Source organism: Scyliorhinus torazame, chromosome 9, assembly GCF_047496885.1.
Source record: "Scyliorhinus torazame isolate Kashiwa2021f chromosome 9, sScyTor2.1, whole genome shotgun sequence".
Classification (NCBI taxonomy): Eukaryota; Metazoa; Chordata; class Chondrichthyes; order Carcharhiniformes; family Scyliorhinidae; genus Scyliorhinus; species Scyliorhinus torazame.
The window spans coordinates 170,652,873-170,672,310 of record NC_092715.1 but is presented as its reverse complement, the minus strand read 5'-3'; the positions used below and the strand labels follow the sequence as shown (position 1 = coordinate 170,672,310).

Here is a 19,438-nt window from a genome sequence, read left to right as displayed (position 1 = left end):
GTGGAATCTGCATCAACTGAAGAATACAAAGTGAAGCCAGAAGGGTTTCAAGAATTGAAGTGCCTACCTATGTCTAGACTGGCTAAAGTTACATGGAAGTTAAATAACAAAGCTCTCAGTGAAAATTCAAAATATCGAGTTGTTCAGAACAATTTGTTGTTCTCTGTTACTGAAGAGGATTCTGGTACCTATGATTGTTGGACAGTAGAAACTGTGAAGGGACGTCAGTATGAACAGCTGGTGAAAAGATATTCTCTGATCGTAGAGGGCCCAACTAAAGTTCTAACAACTTCCCCAACTGCACCATTTACCAAGATGGAAGGTAATTCTGCAACAACCCAGACAAGCACAGATAAAGAACGGAGGTCTCCTCACACTGTCACATCCCAGATTCAAACTGGCGTGTTCACTTCAACTGTGTCATACACTTCAACTCCCACATTCACAATTTCTACATCTTTAATTTCACGAGTAGACGCAGAAGGTGTCAGTGAGCCTTCAACGGCTGAAAGAAATGACGGAGTTCTGTTAACTTTATTTGTGGTGATTATGCTTCTTTTCCTGATGTTAGTTAGCTACAATTGTTACATGAAATACTTGCCGAGTCCTTGTCTGAAACTACGCATGTATATAGTCAGTGATGGGAAGAAACCAGAATTTGATTCTGATGTGTCTGAGGAGCTGGTAAAACAACAAGCAGTGAAGATGAATTCAGATAATAAAGGTAGTGAGCAGATTGCTGCTGGGGACAGGGGTTATGAAACTGAATCAGACTGTGGGAATGGAAAAATTCCTAATACAGAAAAACCCCAAGAGCTCAAGCAAATCGAAGAAAACCACTCCATTGGTTCCATTGATATAGAGAAAGATGCAGATATTCCAGATATTAAATTCATTGATGAGGAAGCGCAGAGTCTTTGCTAGCATTTTTGATATTGCTTAAAGTTGTATTTCAGATAAGCTGCTTGCAAGTTTGAGAACAGGAAGGAAGTTAGAAAAAAATGGAAACCATGAAATGCTTTGATGATTTTCAGTCATACGATAAGTTCTTGGAAAATAATGTTAAAAGTGACTATAAGTCTCACATGTTCAACCTGCATTACATTCAGCAATCTCAGAATAGTTTTCATATGTGCTCAATATACAGATCATTTGAGTTTCATTCCAAATTGGAAATTATTAATTTATCAAATTGGTAAATCTCAAAGTGCTGTCCAAATTGGAGCATAAATCTTTTTTTGCGTATGCTGTATATGTAGTATTTTATATTGCACTGAAAATGTGAGTAATATTCTGATAGAAATAATAGTAGCTTATTGCTGCATCTAATGTAGGTTGATGCCTTTGTATAGCTAACATTGTACAGCACCTCAGGGATCAGATAATGAATAGTAGATCTGTGTGTTTTCTTTTGCTTCTCTCTTGAGAAGAATTGAGGAAAGGCTATGTTATACAGACTTCAAGTAGCTTTAGATTATAATGTGTGTGTTACAATGAGGTCCATGAGATTAATAGAAGTAATGCGATCTAAAAGGAAAAAAAATGTACATTGTTAAAATGCTGTTCCTGAGCCATTATCAAGGCATATGGCCTAGTTGCAAAGACTTTTCATACTAGTGGAAGATTTTTGATGCTCAGTTGAGCATTGTGTGATCTGTAATCACATTGCCACAGAGATGAATTTTTCTAACCGGTGTGGCATGAGACAAAGCATGTACAAAGGACACAAATAAAATGAAAAATTGGTTGGCTGCATTCTTTAAATGAGCAAATTCTTACAGGCTGCAAAGTTGTTGCTGTTTGAATCTGTATTTTGTAAAAGCCTGATCTGATGGACTTTGGGAGGGGCTGACTAAAGCAGCATTGGAACCTGAGATTTGCTGCTATGTATGTTCAATTGTTTTAGTAACCCACTGAACTGCTATTGCGAATATGAGCAACTGGTGCAATTAACCAGCTTTTTAATCTCTCACTGCTATAGCAGCACTGTACATTTTATATTTGAATTATGTATAAGAACTCATTTCATTTTGTGTTCTGGCATCTTTATTTGCGACTGTATATAAGCAAAAACAGGTTCCTTTTGAAATTGTTTCGTTCAACAAAAAATGTCTCAAGTTTTTTAATGAAAAGCTAACTTCTAGGGAAGTGGGCATTCCATGTGGTACACTTAGTGGTATAAGTCAGTTCTTTAATTGTATAGGAATCGTGTATAAAACTACCTTTTTATTTTTTTAATTGTAAATAGAAGTTAAAGCCAACAAAAACATCTTGTACAGAAACAGCATTTTAGACTACTGAAAATTTAATTGAATCTTGTGTGCTTTTCTGCCAGCCTTACCATGCCAAAATTTTATGCAATCCTTTCAATACCACTACTTCTGTAACTTTTGCCTCACTCAGTCTATTGACTCATTTATCCTTAAATGCATGATCAATTTTCTTTGTTATTTGTATCTTTAGAACTCTTTTCGGTTTGTGCCTTTCTGTCTCACAGCTTCTCCTGTTTTACCTTTCACTCCTATCGGTCCCTCCTCCACCTCTTGGGCCTGGTCTTTCCTTTGCTATTACCCCATCTGAAGGGTCTTCTCATGATTGGTCCAGTGCAGACAGTACAGTGGTCCAGCTGTTACAACCACTGCTGAGCGACCAGATACATAGTGTGTGTAGCCCTGGATCTGTTCACCTCTTCTGTCAAGCTATTGGTGAGTGAGCATCTGCAAACAGGAGTACTTCACTTATACTTTATTTGGGGGGTGGGGGGCAGGGGTAGAGGCAATACTGTCCTTTTTAGTACTGTGAAATCATTTTCTTCTCCTTACAAATGACAAATGTTTTAAATGTAGTAAATGAGCACATAGGTTTGACATTTTGTAAATGTTTCAGAGTTCAGAGCCAGTCCCTGAGATTCTGTTAACAACATAAGCAGAGTTCATCAGGGACCCAGAAAGACTTTCTTGTTTTTATGTCTTTCACCCTGGCTAATAATTTGTTATATGTTTTTGGTTAAATGGATATGTGTGTTGATTACTTTTGATTATAAGCTGAAATAGTTTCTTTTTAAAGAAAATTGCACAATAAAATTCTAAACAAAAATCCATTGTACTTTATTAGACTTGTACTCGCAAGTAACCTACATGTATTGTGAGCATGTTTCAAAATGATGCAGATATTATGTACTTGTGTTATTTTTAGTGCACACTATCCTTCAATGGTACTGTTTATTGCAAGCCTCAAGTTCATTGAGTTGCAACAAATTTGGTATTACTTCGTGTTCAGAAGTTATGGGGTGAATTTCCTTGGGGCCTCTCTCACTTGACCAGCTTGGCTGCTCTTATTGGAAATCTGCTTATATGTATAAACAAGCCTTCAGCTGGAGCTATAGCAGTGGAGTACGAGAAGCCCCAAATAAATTTATTTTCTGTATTTTATGCTGGTCTCCAGCGACTCAAAGATGAATTAATCTCTGATAGCGAGGCTGCAGTTTGCTAACAGCACACGTCATTGCTGAGAGATTCAAATTTAAGCCTTGGTTTTGACTAAGATTGACACCCGTGTGGTTCTAATAATCTCTATTAAATTTGTTTATTATTGGTTACTTAATTCTGCATGTTCTGGTTGAACTGGAAAACCCACTTTACAAATCTGATATTCATTGAGTTTGATCATATAAAAAAACCTTGCTTTCAAAACTGAGGTAAATATTTTTGCGTTCCTTTCAGGTGAATAGCATAGTGCATTTTCTGGTAGATTGCTTTTTGATAGAAAAGGAGGAACATTCTGCAAAAATTAGGGAACTTGATTTTAGTTCCTTGGCGCAAGAAGCCAGTCCTTATTAGTTTAACGATAACCAGTTGTCCACGTTACCCTTCTTGGTGATGAATGCTCGGATGAAACTGTTGGGAGACCAAAAAAGTAGCTGGCGACAGATGTTATTGGTTCTGGAACTTGACCATTGTAAGGATCAACAACCAGAATATTGGGAATTATTTTTTCTCTTTTGAGAATTACTGTAATTACAAAGACTAAATGTGAATCTGAAACAATTGTGTTGCAGGGTCCAAAAATGGATTCTGTGACGCAAAGCAAATTTGTCAAAGTTTTTAAAAATAAATTTAGAGTACCCAATTTTTTTTCCAATTAAGGGGCAATTTAGCGAGGCTAATCCACCTACCCTGCACATCTTTGGGTTGTGGGGGGCGAAACCCACGCAAACATGGAGACAATATGCAAACTCCACACGGACAGTGACCCAAAGCCCGGATCGAACCTGGGACCTCAGCGCCACCGTGCTGCCCCTAAATTTGTCAATGTTGAGTTCAGATGCACCACAACCTGAATAGGTTGTATACACAGCTTAAATATATTTAAAACCCATCACTTGAGCTATAGTTATTATCTGTTGTGGCTGCACTGTTCCTGTCATTTCCTTCTCCTGGTAAGGTACAACAGCACTGCTGTTTATAGGATTGGTAGTTACATTTTCAAAGTCTGGTCAGACTAATTAGATTAAAAGTAATGTTTAGTTGCAATCCCCTGCATTCTCCTCTTGGGTTTCCTTGCATCGGTTTCTATTCTGAGTTGATACTACATACTGCAGTCATCCTTGTTAGTTGGTTTGACCTGACATGTTCCTAAACTGATGCAAGTCTTACCATTCTCAAATGGTATAACCTTACAAGATTCTTGAGATGCAACAACTTATTGCTGTAAATAGATTAAGGGGTGAATTTTCTCTCACTGCCATTGCACCCTTGGCTGAACTTCAGCAGAAATCTGTTTTTACATAGAAATAGGGTTTCTGTCAGAGCTGATAGAGCAGGAGAAACCCAAAGGAAATTATAGTATTAGCTGCGTTGGCGGATTGACTTTCAACACTGCTTCTTTGACATGCCGTAGCTGTGACCTGACACTCTGAAATGGTCGCATCTATGGCAACCTACTGAGATATTCGGAAGCCATTTGCTTTCAGCTGGACCAATATCGTGGTTGTCCTTTTATCATTTAATTAATAAGTAGAATTAATGCTTTGAACCAGGATGTTTTCTAACACAAATTACTGCCAGACATTTCAAACACTTGTCTGCTGTCTTATTAGATAGGGGTGATGGTCCTATGTGATTGATGATGGTGGGAAGGTGGTTTAGCTGTTTGTCTTAGGCCTGCAGAAATGTTCATGATTCACCAAATCCAGCTAAGACCTGAGAGCCCTTCCACTCCAGAATTACAGCAGGACCTTGCATCCATGTGCTCGAACTGAAGTTCATTTTTTGGGCTGCTCACTTGTTCCGGTTGTTGGCAGATCTGGCATTCTTCAAATTGTCAAACTTCACCCTGGGCTCTGCTTCTGCAATCCACTTTGTTGCTGCAAGCAAGCTGCCTTCCACAGCACAGCTTCTGTAATGCTTCTGCTACTTGTCCATTCAGGGCAAATCAATCCCAAGGTGGCAAAATCATTGCATCATTCTGCTCCGAGCATTTACACTCAAATGTTGGAATTCAAATACTGAGAATATCATTTCCTACCTGAATAATCCAGAAACTTTGAACTGAGGAACAGGTAATTTGACAAAAATACTCTTCTGTCTCTACATATAGTTAGCTTTTATAAAATCCATCCATAGGACCATGGGAAGAGAATTCCGTTTAGCTGCCAGTTGCCTAGCTTCAGTAACCTAGGCACAATGACCCAACATTATATTCAAGAAGGCAGTTCACCACTTAAAAAGTGCAATTAGGGATGAACAGTAAATGCTGGACTTGCTAGTAATGCCCACATTCCATGATTGAATACAACAATTCCTAATCGTATTCGTTTGCACCTATGTTCTTTACTACAAACACTATTTGCTTCTGGTCACTCACGATTACTTGTACGTTATGATTTATTCGTTTCGTAGTCTTGGCATCACAGTCGATGCATAAGCTATTTGATGATTTCATTTTATATACTCATGAAAAAATGCGATTGTGACTAAATATGCTTTCTGCTGCAAAGAAAATTATGTTAATTTTATTTGCATGCCACAAATTTGAAAATTTATTTTTCTCCAAATGTCTCAACAGACATTCGGATTTTTTTCTTTCAAAAAGTAAAAGTTGTGGAGATATCTTTTCCAAAGGGAATACTCATCGAGTTTAGAATTATAAGAGTGCAGATATCTGAGGTTTGTGAAACTGGCAGAAGTTACAGCCTTGCAACCAATTGTTTTGGTATTAGGCAGCCTATCATTCATTTTATGAATGTTAACGATTATTTTCATGATTTACCAATGGCAAGGTTTTTATTTGTGTCTGAAACTGGCTTAATATTTCTCATGTCGATGTTGAAGCAACGTGCAGTTGTTTTGAACTAGAATTCTGCAATTATATTAAAAGCCAATTGGTCCTTTCTCTCCATGCAAATCTGGTCTTACTAACATACGAGAACATACTTAAATATATTGCAAATTATATAAATTCTTGCATGGTGAATCTTTCTGTTTATCTGGTGCTTCAATGTGTGTTTGTTTTTTTGAAAAGAAATCCACGACTGAATCACCATAATTCACACTTTAGGCAAATTCTGAATGTCAACAGTAAATTACAGCTCGTGATTAACAACAGGTATTTATTTTATTTGATACATACACACTTTAAAATTAAGAATTGCGGAAAATTATGATGAAATAAAATTGGGGGGAAAAAATTGATAAGGGCAGCTGCTGAAGGAGTGTTTTCACATGCGAAGTAGCACACCAGTGAGAAAAGCAAGTGTTATCTATGTGACATGGGGAAAACAGTGGGATGTAGAAGAGGTAACTTCAAAGTGGAGAGATGAGGGAGATTGGCAGGTAAGTGCTAAAAGCCAGGTCTGCAGGATGGGTAACATCAAAGGGAAAGAATAATATATCCATAGCACAAAAGCTGGAGAGAGGATCACGGTAGCAGCAGCTACAATCACAGCCACAACCAGCTGCAGAAAGCAATGTCCCCGAAAACAAGTTATTGTTAAAAGGACAGCTGGTTAAAATGCAAAACTCAAACCGAAAGATGACTCCTTCACTGAAACGGTTTTCCCAAAGGTGGGCCAAATAACCTATGCGTGGTAATTATCTGCTGGATTTAGCTCGTAGTGTTATATGTTGTTTGGGAACAAGGGGCATCTCCTAGGAAACGTAGGTATTTGGGAACAAAGGGGTAACTTCATGTGTATATGTGTGTATAGCCATTAGTGTAGTTAAGAGTGCTGTTGTAGCATATTATAGTCCTTGCTTTTTTCTTTTAAGTTAATAAATATTTTTTATTAATTGATCCTCAAATGATTGGATTCTTCCCTGGTTCACATGTTTTTCTCTCAGTACACCAAATTGAAAATATACCTCCCTAAGAACCAGTGTTCCAAGTTACCCATTTGGGTTTTAGTATGCCCTTGCATTTAACATCAGGGTTCTTAACACAATGCATGCTTTCTATCAGGTATGTTGAGAATGTTTGTTGGGTTGAGTGGTTGAGACATGAGTATGAAAAGTAATAAACTTGATTTGATCTATTTTCAGTTCCCGTACTATTTTCTTTTCAATGTTCTTTCTGCCCACTTTCCTGAAGGCTGGGACATGAGTAATTTATCAGCTTTGTGCTTCAGGCAGGGTGCCTCATCCATGAGCAATGTATTGTCAATTTAGAACAACTACTGAGTATGTGTTTAGTGATCAGGAAACCATGCACAGCAACATGCCTGAATTTGCCAAAATGTACCACAAGTAGGTAGCACTTAGAAGACACCAGTATTCATCCATGGATTTCAATAGCTCTTTGACACCCAACAGATAGTGCTGGAAGGTTATTCAACTGGATTGAGGCAGGGGGCAGCGAGGAAGGTGGGAAAGAACATGGGAAAATAGTACAGTAGCTGGTTTGTAATATATAAATTGAACGTCACAGTCAAATGTATTGCACTTCTACCCATGTCTTTCTGACACTATTCAACTTTATGGTCATGGAGTGAACTAATATGTACACCGTTGAACACTGAACTGACTCCTGGAACCCTGATTATTGATTTGTGGTCCTTTTCTAGCTTGGGGGCACTGAAGACAAGGATAGTAGTACACAACTAATGTGAGATCAACTAATTCAGCACAGTTTAGGGCCCTAAACTGTTTTGGTGACCACTTTCGGGTCCTCTGAGATGCTGTTTGGCCAGTTCCCCAGGCAGCATGAGGCGGACGGTGCTCTGGATCTCAGATGGGTGTGCCACTTATTGTAGCGAATGAGATACAAGGCCTCTGAAACGATGCACTCGAAAAGGCATTCATGACGCTCACGACCTTGGGAGAGACCTGGGTGGAAGGGTGGACCTGGGTCAGCACCCAGATAACATAAGGTGGAGTAGCTCCGCTGTGGGGTTTTCCTCCACTTCTTGAGCGGTTCTTTGGTGACTTTGTGACTACTTGGATGCCTTTAGCCAACTCGGGCAGTTCGCTCCACTTCAACCGGCCCCAGGGACTGGCTGAATCGCCTGTGAATATTCACCTAAATAACTGCAGCACTTAAATGGATTTAAGCTGAAAGTCATATGACTTCTCCGCATTGGACTCTTATGTTTTTAAAAAATGGGCACATTGAGAAATATCTACTGAATATACGTCTGCATGATGCAGCATCCCTTCAATGACTAAAAGACATAATTTGTGCAATTTTCTAACATTTTTTTCCTAACTTTAACGAGCAAGAAAGATCTAGGGCACGATTAACCAACCTCGTTGCACCAGACTTGTGATCATAGATCATAGAATTTACAGTGCAGAAGGGGCGATTCGGCCCATCAAGTCTGCACCGGCTCTTGGAAAGAGCACCCTACCCAAGGAGCACACCTCCACCCTATCCCCATAACCCAGTAACCCCACCCAACACTAAGGGCAATTTTGGACACTAAGGGCAATTTATCACGGCCAATCCACCTAACCTGCACATCTTTGGACTGTGGGAGGAAACCGGAGCACCCGGAGAAAACCCATGCATACACTGGGAGGATGTTGCAGACTTCGCACAGACAGTGACCCAAGCCGGAATCGAACCTGGGACCCTGGAGCTGCGAAGCAATTGTGCTATCCACAATGCTTCCGTGCTGCCTTGGTGACGTGACGAGGCCATTGAATCTCGCAAGATTCGTGACGCTCGAAACGGAATCTCGCACAATGTTACGATCTGGATTTCGCGCTAGCCATTAGGCTCATTTCAATATGTCAGCAACGGATTCTCCCAGCACCCAGGACCTAACGGCTGAGCCTGGGAAACTTCGCCAGGGTGACGTTTGCACTGGTCCACACAAATGTGAACCAGGCTTTATGGTCTCTTAGGCCATTGAGGCCCCTAGGGGTCAGGGTCTGGGAAGGCTGGCATCCAAGCACCTTGGCACTCCCAGCCTGGAATATTTGTACTGCCAACCGGCCACCTTAGCAATGCCCAGGTGCCAGGTTGACCGTGCCAGGGATCTGGTCCAGGGTTCCTTATGGTGGGGTGAGGGGCACTTAAGGACCCTGTAAGAGGTAGGTTAGGTGCAAGGAGGGGGTCCGGAGCCCACGGTGAGATACCTCGGGCTGTCTTTATGACTGTTGAGCTGAGCTCATCAGTGCAGGAAGTGATGTAGTGCAGTCTCCACGAGAAGGTCCCCATTGAGGGCAAAAAAAGCATAGTGGGGTCGTTTCTCGGTGCTGCAGTGCTGAGAAACTCCCTGCTCGTCATGCCCGAACCGGAACTCATTTTGTCCCTTGTTTCTTTCAATTCATCGTTTCTTCATGTCTCTTGCAGGTCGAACCAATTGCTGCATTTGTTTTCTAACCCCATAATCCTCCAATAAAGCCATTTTTAGCATCATATATTTCTGACCTCAAATTGAACTTCTGATTTCTCCTCTGTTGCTAATATTCTTTCCGAGAAACTTGATTATCTTTTTGTTTCTTCGCCAGTTCTTGACTCTTTTGGAGCCCAAGACAGGAATCGCTTCTCCATTTACAAGTAAAACTCTTGTAGCTGCTGTCTTGCACTCTTTGACAGAAAAGGGCAAGCTTGAAATGTAAATTGCATAGCCTCTAACTTCCAAACTCTCCCTCAAATCTCTTCTTGTCTTTCAGTTGGCTAGCTAGAGTGTGATGCAGAATGACACCAGTGGTGTGGGTTCAATCCCCGTTGCGGCTGTGGTAGTTCATGGAAGCCTGCCTTTACCACACCTTTATCGGGTGATGCCCCATGACCTACATATAACCAATTGTCCTTCTTTAATGGAGAGATTCGTTGTGGACAATGGCCAATTACCTTTATTTTATCAATATTATTAATGTTAGTGCTCTGACTTCCAGTGGTAGCTGTGAAGTGAGCAGTCGCATACATGGTGGATCCCAACTGGGGATTTGGTTTTTTGGCCCTTTCTGGCTGATTAACAAGTGATGTTTGGGAAGAAATTTTTGCCATATGACAGAATAGGATACCCTCTTGAGAGTGATGTCTGGTGGATGCAACATGAGACAGAAGTCAGGCAAGGGATCTTCGTCGGATTCTGAAGCACCTCAAGCCTCAGAAGGGGAGAAAATGGCGGAGGTGTCTGCGGCGGTGTTGCCCTCTCCGTAGATGACCGAGAACAAGTGAATTTGAGAAGCAGTGACAAGTGATCGCTGAGGATCTGGAGATGGCAATTGAGGGGGCCATGGCATCTACTTGGGTGCTCTTGTACAGGATGGTTCAGCAGATAGGGGGACAGGTGGCAATGATGCAGAAGGCAGAGGAGTGCTCTCTGACCATAGCAAGCAGATTGTCTCTGGAGACAGAGATGGCGTTGATGGCAGAGAAGTGGAGGGCGTTAAATGCCAACATTGATGATCTGAAGAATTGCTCCAGGCAGCAGATCTTCAGAAGTTTTTGCATTGCTGGAGGGCCTGGAAGGTACAAATGCCATGGATTACATCTCCCAAGATATTTGGAAAGTTGGTGGGGAAGGGGATCTTCCCGACCACCCCCACCCCCCAACACAAACACCAAGATGGTAGATGGGAGGACCATGTCATCAGAATATACCAGAATATTATGGCAGAGCTGGCAAGAAGGCGTGCGGCATTTAATAAGGTCAAGGCTGTGCTGTACAAGAGCAATGTACCATTTGGGTTGGTGAACTTGGCTTGTCTTCGGGTTACCTTCAAGGAAAGAGACAACTATTTTGATGTGCTGGAGGAAGCGAATGACTTTAAGAAGCACGGATTGGTGGGGGATCTGAAGTGCTTGAGGACTATGGTCTTTGCTGTTTGTTCATTGTTAAGTTCTTCTGCATCTGTATTTTTGGGTGGGATTGTGATCAAGTGGAGAAGGGCGTGGTGTATTGGGGCTTGTTGGTGGGGGTTGTATCTGGGTGATATTGGGGATTGTTCATTGTATAGTTGGAGCTGTTTGGGGAGGGGATTTTTGTGTGGTTGATTTTGTTTTCTTCCTATAATGTTTGGATAGGGAGGCTGATTGTTGATTAAATGTTTAGACCGTAAGACATAGGAGCAGAATTAGGCTATTCTGTGACTGTGACAATCCTTATCTCAACCTTCCTTTCTCCCCACAATCCAGGCTTCTAAAACCTAAACTTAGCCTCACAATCATCACTTCTTGAGAACATTCGGCCACCTTAAGCTTGTTTTGGCAATCTGTTGGATCACATCTGCTCTGTAGCTTACCTCCATTTACTCACTTTTACTCCTATCCTGTGATTCCCTGACAAAAACATAAGATTTGAGTTGAAAATTTTAATTGACCCAGCTTTCAGAGCCTTTTAGGGAGTGAGTTACAGATTTGCACTACACTTTGAGGGTGAGGATAATGGAGTTAGATTAAGGATAAATATATTATACAGGGGCCACTGAGTGTGTGGAGTGAGCAGGAAAGTGAAGTTTGATACCAATAAATAATTAATGAATGCATTAAAAATTAACTTACTAACACAATCTGGTTGGTAGGCAGACAATTACTCCTGAAACAAGACAGGTAGGTGAATAATGAGAAGAAACAGAGTATGCTTGAAAGCTTAAATGTAAGTGGAAAATGTTACAAGTACATCTGCCAAAACAATATTTGAAGTCTGAGTTGCTGTAAGGGGAAACAAGTTGGAACTTTTAAAACATGAAATTAAATAGGCTTGAAATACCTTCTTCATGTGACTGAATCTTGTAAAAACAAAACTTTTGAGTTGACATTTTTACATCTTGATGGAGGATCATCCAGCCTTATTTCCATGTTCTGATGTACCTGCTATATTGTAGCACAATCAATCACTCACGAGGTGAGAAGAGATGAAGTCAATCGATGGCTTTATTACGCAGACTTGTTCCCGAGCAGCTCGGTTACAGAATGCGGCTGCTGGGAGAACCCGGGTTCTTATACTCCGCCTTACTGGGTGGAGCCAGTAGGCGGCAGATCCAATCAGGACCCAGTGTCTGTCTACCAATAACCTCTCTGCATCACTGGGTACCGTACTACCCCTCATACATACCACTACATTCACCCCTTGTTAAAAAAGAACCCGGCGGGGTGGTGGGTCGCATGGTGGTAGGGGTTTACAAGGTCGATACTGGGATTCCATTAACACAGTGGCTATGCAACGATATCAACTGTTAACTATTTACAATGCCGCTTTTACTGGGCCACTGAATTATTTACAGATCGTACTTTATCACGCAGATTCGATGAGTCGAATGGGTGCCCTGGTCATCCTTGCCGATCGTCTCAGCCCCGGTGGTGGTGCAGGCGCTGGCTCGGGCACTGTCGTCTCTGGGAGCATCGCGATGTTTGTTCCTGTTTCACTACTCCTGGGCGGGCACGGGAGGAGGACCGATCCACCCGGGAAGGGAGTGGCAGTGGGGGGCACCGGCGGGAGGGAGGGGGTGACTGGTGTTGGGGTGTGGGGAGCTCCGGCGGGTGCCAGGTCCCACAGGGTGACCGTGTCATGTCGGCAGTCGGGGTATGCCACGTAGGCATATTGAGGGTTCGCATGGAGGAGATGAACCCTCTCGACCAACGGGTCCGACTTGTGCGCCTGCACATGCTTTTGGAGCAGGATGGGTCCCAGGGCTGCCAGCCAGGTCGGAAGTGACGTTCCGGAGGAGGACTTCCTAGGGAAGACAAGGAGGCGCTCGTGAGGCGTTTGATTAGTTTTTGTACACAGCAGCGACCGGATGGAATGGAGGGCATCCGGGAGGACTTCCTGCCAACGGGAAACTGGGAGACTTCTGGACCGTAGGGCCAGTAGGACGGTCTTCCAGACCGTTCCGTTCTCCCTCTCTACCTGACCGTTCCCCCGGGGGTTGTAACAGGTCGTCCTGCTCGAGGCGATGCCCTTGCTGAGCAGGAATTGACACAGTTTGTCACTCATGAAGGAGGACCCCCTATCGCTATGGATGTAGGCGGGGAAACCGAACAGTGTAAAGATGGTGCTGAGGGCTTTAATGACCGTGCCCGCGGTCATGTCGGGACAGTGGATGGTGAAAAGAAAACGGGAGTATTCGTCAACCATGTTTAGGAAGTACGTGTTGCAATCGGTGGAGGGGAGGGGGCCTTTGAAGTCCAGACTGAGGCGCTCAAAGGGACGGGAAGCCTTTATCAGGTGCGCTCTATCTGGCCTGAAGAAGTGCGGCTTGCACTCTGCACAGATTTGGCAGTTTCTGGTGGCTGTTCGGACCTCCTCGACTGAGTAGGAGAGGTTCCGGGTCTTCACGAAGTGGTAGAACCGAGTGACCCCCGGGTGGCAGAGGTCCTCGTGGAGGGCTTGAAGACAGGCCACTTGTGCGTTGGCACATGTGCCGCGGGATAGGGCATCGGACGGCTCGTTCAGCTTTCCGGGACGATACAAGATCTCATAGTTATATGTGGAGAGTTCGATCCTCCACCGCAAGATCTTGTCGTTCTTGATCTTGCTCCGCTGCACATTATCGAACATGAAGGCTACCGACTGTTGGTCAGTGAGGAGAGTGAATCTCCTGCCGGCCAGGTAATGCCTCCAATGCCGCACAGCTTCTACTATGGCTTGGGCTTCCTTTTCCACTGAGGAGTGGCGGATTTCTGAAGCGTGGAGGGTACGGGAGAAAAAGGCCACGGGTCTGCCCGCTTGGTTGAGAGTGGCCGCCAGAGCTACGCGGATGCGTCGCTCTCGACCTGGAAGGGGAGGGACTCGTCGATGGCGTGCATCGTGGCCTTTGCGATTCCGCTTTGATGCGGCTGAAGGCCTGGAAGGCCTCTGTCGACAGGGGGAAGGTAGTGGACTGAATTAGCGGGCGGGCCTTGTCCGCGTAGTTGGGGACCCACTGGGCGTAATAAGAGAAAAAGCCCAGGCAGCGTTTCAGGGCTTTGGAACAGTGAGGGAGGGGGAACTCCATAAGGGGGCGCATGCGTTCAGGGTCGGAGCCTATGACTCCATTGCGCACTACGTAGCCAAGGATGGCTAGACGGTCGGTGCTAAACACGCATTTTTCCCTGTTGTAGGTGAGGTTCAGGGTGTTAGTGATCTGGAGGAATTTGCGGAGGTTGGCGTCGTGGTCCTGCTGGTCATGGCCGCAGATGGTGACATTGTCAACATACAGGAACGTGGCCCGTAAACCGTGCTGGCCAACCATTCGGTCCATCTCCCTTTGGAAGACCGAGACTCCATTAGTGACGCCGAATGGAACCCTTAAAAAGTGGTAGACCGCCCGTCTGCTTCGAAGGCAGTGTACTTGCGGTCGCTCGGGCGGATGGGGAGCTGGTGATATGTGGACTTAAGGTCCACGGTGGAAAAGACCTTGTACTGTGCAATCCGATTGACCATGTCGGATATGCGGGGGAGAAGGTACGCATCCAGCTGCGTGTACCTATTGATGGTTTGACTATAGTCTGTGACCATCCTCTGCTTCTCCCCGGTCATTACAACTACCACCTGAGCTCTCCAGGGACTATTGCTGGCCTGGATTATGCCTTCCTTCAGCAGCCGCTGGACTTCAGACCGGATAAATGTTCAGTCCTGGGTGCTGTACCGTCTGCTCCTAGTGGCGAAGGGTTTGCAATCCAGGGTGAGGTTCGCAAACAAGGAAGGCGGTTCAACCTTGAGGGTCGCGAGGCCGCAGATAGTAAGTGGGGGTATAGGGTCGCCGAATTGGAACGTTAAACTCTGGAGGTTACACTGAAACTCTAACCCCAGGAGTGTAGGAGCGCAGAGGTGGGGGAGGACATAAAGTCGGTAATTCTTAAACTCCCTCCCTTGCACTGTGAGGTTCGCGATGCAGAACCCTTTGATTTCTACGGAATGGGATCCAGGTACTCGGGTGGATTGAAAGGAAACAGCGTCTTACCGTATCCGGATGGATAACACTTTCTGTGCTCCCAGAGTCGATCAGGCATGGAGTTTCGTACCCGTTAACCAGCACCGTCGTCGTTGCCGTTTGGAGCAACCGGGGCCGCGACTGGTCCAGAGTCACCAGGGTTGCCTTGCGAATGTTGATCCCAGGTTTATTGCTATAGTTTGTTCATATAAACAATCCAGCAACTCACAGTGCTTATCCATCCTTGAGAGAGTGTTGCTCTCGCTGTTCCAAAACAAAGTGATGTGGAGATGCCGGCATTGGACTGGGGTGAGCACAGTAAGAAGTCTTACCAGGTTAAAGTCCAACAGGTTTGTTTCGATATCACTAGCTTTCGGAGCGCTGCTCCTTCCTCAGGTGAATGAAGAGGTATGTTCCAGAAACATACCTGGAACATACCTCTTCATTCGATCCTCCACCTGAGGAAGGAGCAGCCCTCCGAAAGCTAGTGATATTGAAACAAACTGATTCACGTCCCTCTGTGTCAACGTCATTTTTGGCGCGCACAAACGCGGAGGCCTCGAAAAGCGCGCGAAATGGCCGCCCTCGTCCGGGCCGCGGGCCGGGAGGAATTCGATCGCCTGGACCTGTTCGGCCTCGTAGGAGGCCTGCCTCGCCATTCCAGCCGCGTAGGACCCCTGCCGCGCCGATTCGGCCGCCTGAAATTGGGAGTAGCGGCTAGTCGCGTTTTCATGCAGGACACAGGCTTCGATTGCGGAGGCTAGGGTGAGGCCTTTAATTTTTAAGAGCTGCTGGCGTAGGGTGCCCGAGGTGACCCCAAAAACGATCTGGTCCTGAATCATGGAATCGGAGGTGGTGTTGTAACCGCAGGACTGTGCGAGGATACGGAGATGAGTAAGGAAAGATTGAAAGGGCTCATCCTTACCCTGCAGGTGCTGCTGGAAGAGATACCTTTCTCAACTCTTGTTGACCTCGACGTTGAAGTGTTGGTCGAGTTTGAGAAGGACCGTTTTGTACTTGGTCTTGTCCTCACCTTCCGCGAACACCAGGGAGTTGTAGACATGGATGGCGTGTTGACCTGCCGTGGAGAGGAGGATGCCAATCTTTCTGGTGTCCGAAGCGCTCTCCTTTTCGTTGGCTTCCAGGAAGAGCTGGAAGCGCTGTTTGAACAGCTTCCAATTAACGCCGAGGTTTCCAGCGGCTTGTAGCGGCTGCGGTGTGCTGACGGTGTCCATGGCGCAGGATGGCAGATTCCGGAGGATATGTAGGTAGGTCCTACAGTTACTCTTGGTACTATGGTGTGTTGGGTACTCTGCCATACAGACGAACCAACACGGTTGCGAATGGTACAACTCAGTTTTATTACTAACATTTATTTACAGTGGTAAACTGGTTACTGAGGTTCGATCATAACCCTAGAATCTGTGGACCTATTCCTAATACTATCTTGTAGTGGCACTTAGCACATGGTGGATGTCTGAGTGGCTTGCTATGAGCTCTGTGCCCTGAGCTGTCTCTTGCTGGAATGCCCAGGAAGTGTCGTGTTCCCTGTTTTGTACTGTGTATGCTCTTGCCTGTGATTGGCTGTGGTGTGTGTGTGTTGATTGGTCCGTTGATCTGTCCATCAGTATGTATGTATGTTTGTGCTATATGTTTACCTGAATATCATGACACAAACCTGTTGGACTTTAACCTGGTGTTGTCAGACTTCATACTGTCCCAAAACAAAGTTTTAGCAGCAAAATGTCTAGTTGCAAGTAGTCATTCTGTCTGTTCCCATGGAATTCATTCTGCAGAGAGCTGCAGCTTTTCACATGCACAATTCTGTTAGCTTCTTTTACTATCATGTCTCATGGCACAAGGTTAGCCATTGTTGTCTGTTCCCATCATGCCTCACGGCACAATGTTAGCCATTGTTGTCTGTTCCATCATGCCTCATGGCACAATGTTAGCTATTGTTGTCTTTTACCATCATGCCTAACGGCACAATTAGCCATCTTTCCTACTCAGTAGTTTGCTCCTCAAAGCCTGTATCAGCTGGGAGATGTCCCACCATCACCTGAAGGACAGACCTAGTCTCTCTGTACAGATTTCATATTGCTGTATCTGGACCAACTACAAAGATAACTCTACACACCTGGTCGTCAGCCACCTGAACTTGAGCGGCGAGGGAGATTGGCAAAGTAAAGGACGATAAGGGTAAGATGGTGTTTGATGCAGAGGGGGTGAATGGCGTGTTTGAGGCATTTTCGGCACGATAATAGGAGTCGGAGCCTCCGGCCGGGAGGGGGAATTGTGGCGATTTTTGGACGGGTTCCAGGGTAGAACAGGAGCTGGTTCAGGGATTGGGGGCACCAATTGGGTTGAGGGAGGTGATGGAAAGTGTGATAAAGCCTGGGGAGTCCAACATGCTTCTGAAAAGTCCTTTATTTCAGCAACAGCATCATACATACACAGGGCCGGTTCCCTTTCACCGGGTCCTCATTCCTTTTTAGCTGGCTCTACAGCTGCCTGCCTTTTATGCTAGTGCTGGGTTTACTCAGTCCAATTGAACACTGGGAACAATCATCCCCAGGTGGATGAGTCCTGTGCAGGTTATTACAGAAAGTATGGCGGCAATGCAGACAGGGAAGGCCCTGGGTCCAGATGGGTTCCTGGTGGAGTTCTATAAAATGTTTTTTGGGGGGGGACCTGGGGCCACTGCTGGTGAGGGTGTATAATGAGGCAAGGGAGAGGAAGGAACTCTCCCCTACATTTTCACAGGCTTTGGGGCATAGACAGAGTGGATAGTCAGAGGCTTTTCCCCAGGGTAGAGGGGTCAATTACTAGGGGGCATAGGTTTAAGGTGAGAGGGGCAAAGTTTAGAGTAGATGTACGAGGCAAGTTTTTTACGCAGAGGGTAGTGGGTGCCTGGAACTCACTACCGGAGGAGGTAGTGGAGGCAGGGACGATAGGGACATTTAAGGGGCATCTTGACAAATATATGAATAGGATGGGAATAGAAGGATACGGACCCAGGAAGTGTAGAAGATTGTAGTTTAGTCGGGCAGTATGGTCGGCACGGGCTTGGAGGGCCGAAGGGCCTGTTCCTGTGCTGTACATTTCTTTGTTCTTTGTTTGTTTGCTTCCATCTCGCTGATATTGGGATGTGCTGCTGCTGTCGCTGGTGGGACGAGTGCAGACAGTAAGGATGACAGTGCTGCCAAGGTTTCTGTTCATGTTTCAGAACCTCAGAATCTTTGTTCTTCAAAAAGGTTAATGCGCCGACCTCTTGGTTTGTGTGAGCGGGGTAGACGCCACAGGTCAGGAGGGCTTTTGTGCAGCGGTGGTGAAGGGAGGAGGACGCTGGCATTGCAGAACATGATGAACTGCTACTGAGCAGCGAACATCGCCATGGTTAGGAAATGGATCGTGGGGAGGCGTCACCATGGGGTCGGATGGAGACTGCATCGTGTGGGGGAATTGGTTTAAAGGCTTTGTCGTCAGCGCCTCTTCCGTTCTTGCCGGCCAGGCACTCCGTGAGCCCAGTGATGGTGTCGGCCCGACTGGAGGGTGCCTCTGTGTGGCGGTGGTCTGCGAAAACCATAGTTTTGTATTGGGGGGGTGCGGTGTTGGATGTGAGGATTCGGAGGTGGCAGCAGGAAGAGATTAAGTGATTTGACAATCTGTTCATCGTGGGGAAATTTGCGAAGTTGGAGGACCTGGAGGAAGAGTACGAGTTGCTCAGGGGGAGCAGCTTCAGATACCTGCAGGTCCAGTATTTTGCAAGGAGAGAGGTGCCGCCCTTTCCTTAGCTGCCGTCCCTGGGGTTGCAAGATAAGGAACTGTTGAAGGATGAGATGGGGAGGGGAAGGTGTCCGAGGTCTACAAGGAGTTGATGGACTGGGAGAGAGCTGTGGTGGGGGACATAAAGCGTAAGTGGGAGGAGGAGTTGAGAGGGGAGGTGGAGACCGGAATGTGGACCGAGGCCCTATGGAAGGTGAATGCGTCCTCGTCGTGTGTGCGTTTAAGCCTCATTCAGTTTAAAGTAATCCATAGGTCTCATTTGACAGTAACTCGGATGAGTAGGTTTATTGAGGGGTAGAGGATAGGTGTGGGCGGTGCGCGGGGAGCCAGCGAATCACGTCCACGTTTTT

The 19,438-nt window shown here is 45.3% G+C and overlaps 1 protein-coding gene across 10 annotated transcripts in view; it reads left to right on the top strand.

Annotated features, from left to right (window-relative positions):
• The window catches only part of sema4d (sema domain, immunoglobulin domain (Ig), transmembrane domain (TM) and short cytoplasmic domain, (semaphorin) 4D), a 266,716-nt gene that overhangs the window by 229,486 nt on the left and 17,792 nt on the right, over positions 1–19,438 (top strand). For 7 of the 10 annotated variants that reach the window (XM_072516782.1, XM_072516787.1, XM_072516783.1 and 4 more), the window contains one exon: positions 2–3,096. In XM_072516782.1, the coding sequence (XP_072372883.1) occupies positions 2–924 (923 nt within the window). In that variant the 3' untranslated portion in view covers positions 925–3,096. Of the gene's footprint in view, position 1; positions 3,097–19,438 lie in introns of those variants that run through there. The other 3 variants (XM_072516789.1, XM_072516788.1, XM_072516791.1) reach the window with 2 other exon arrangements.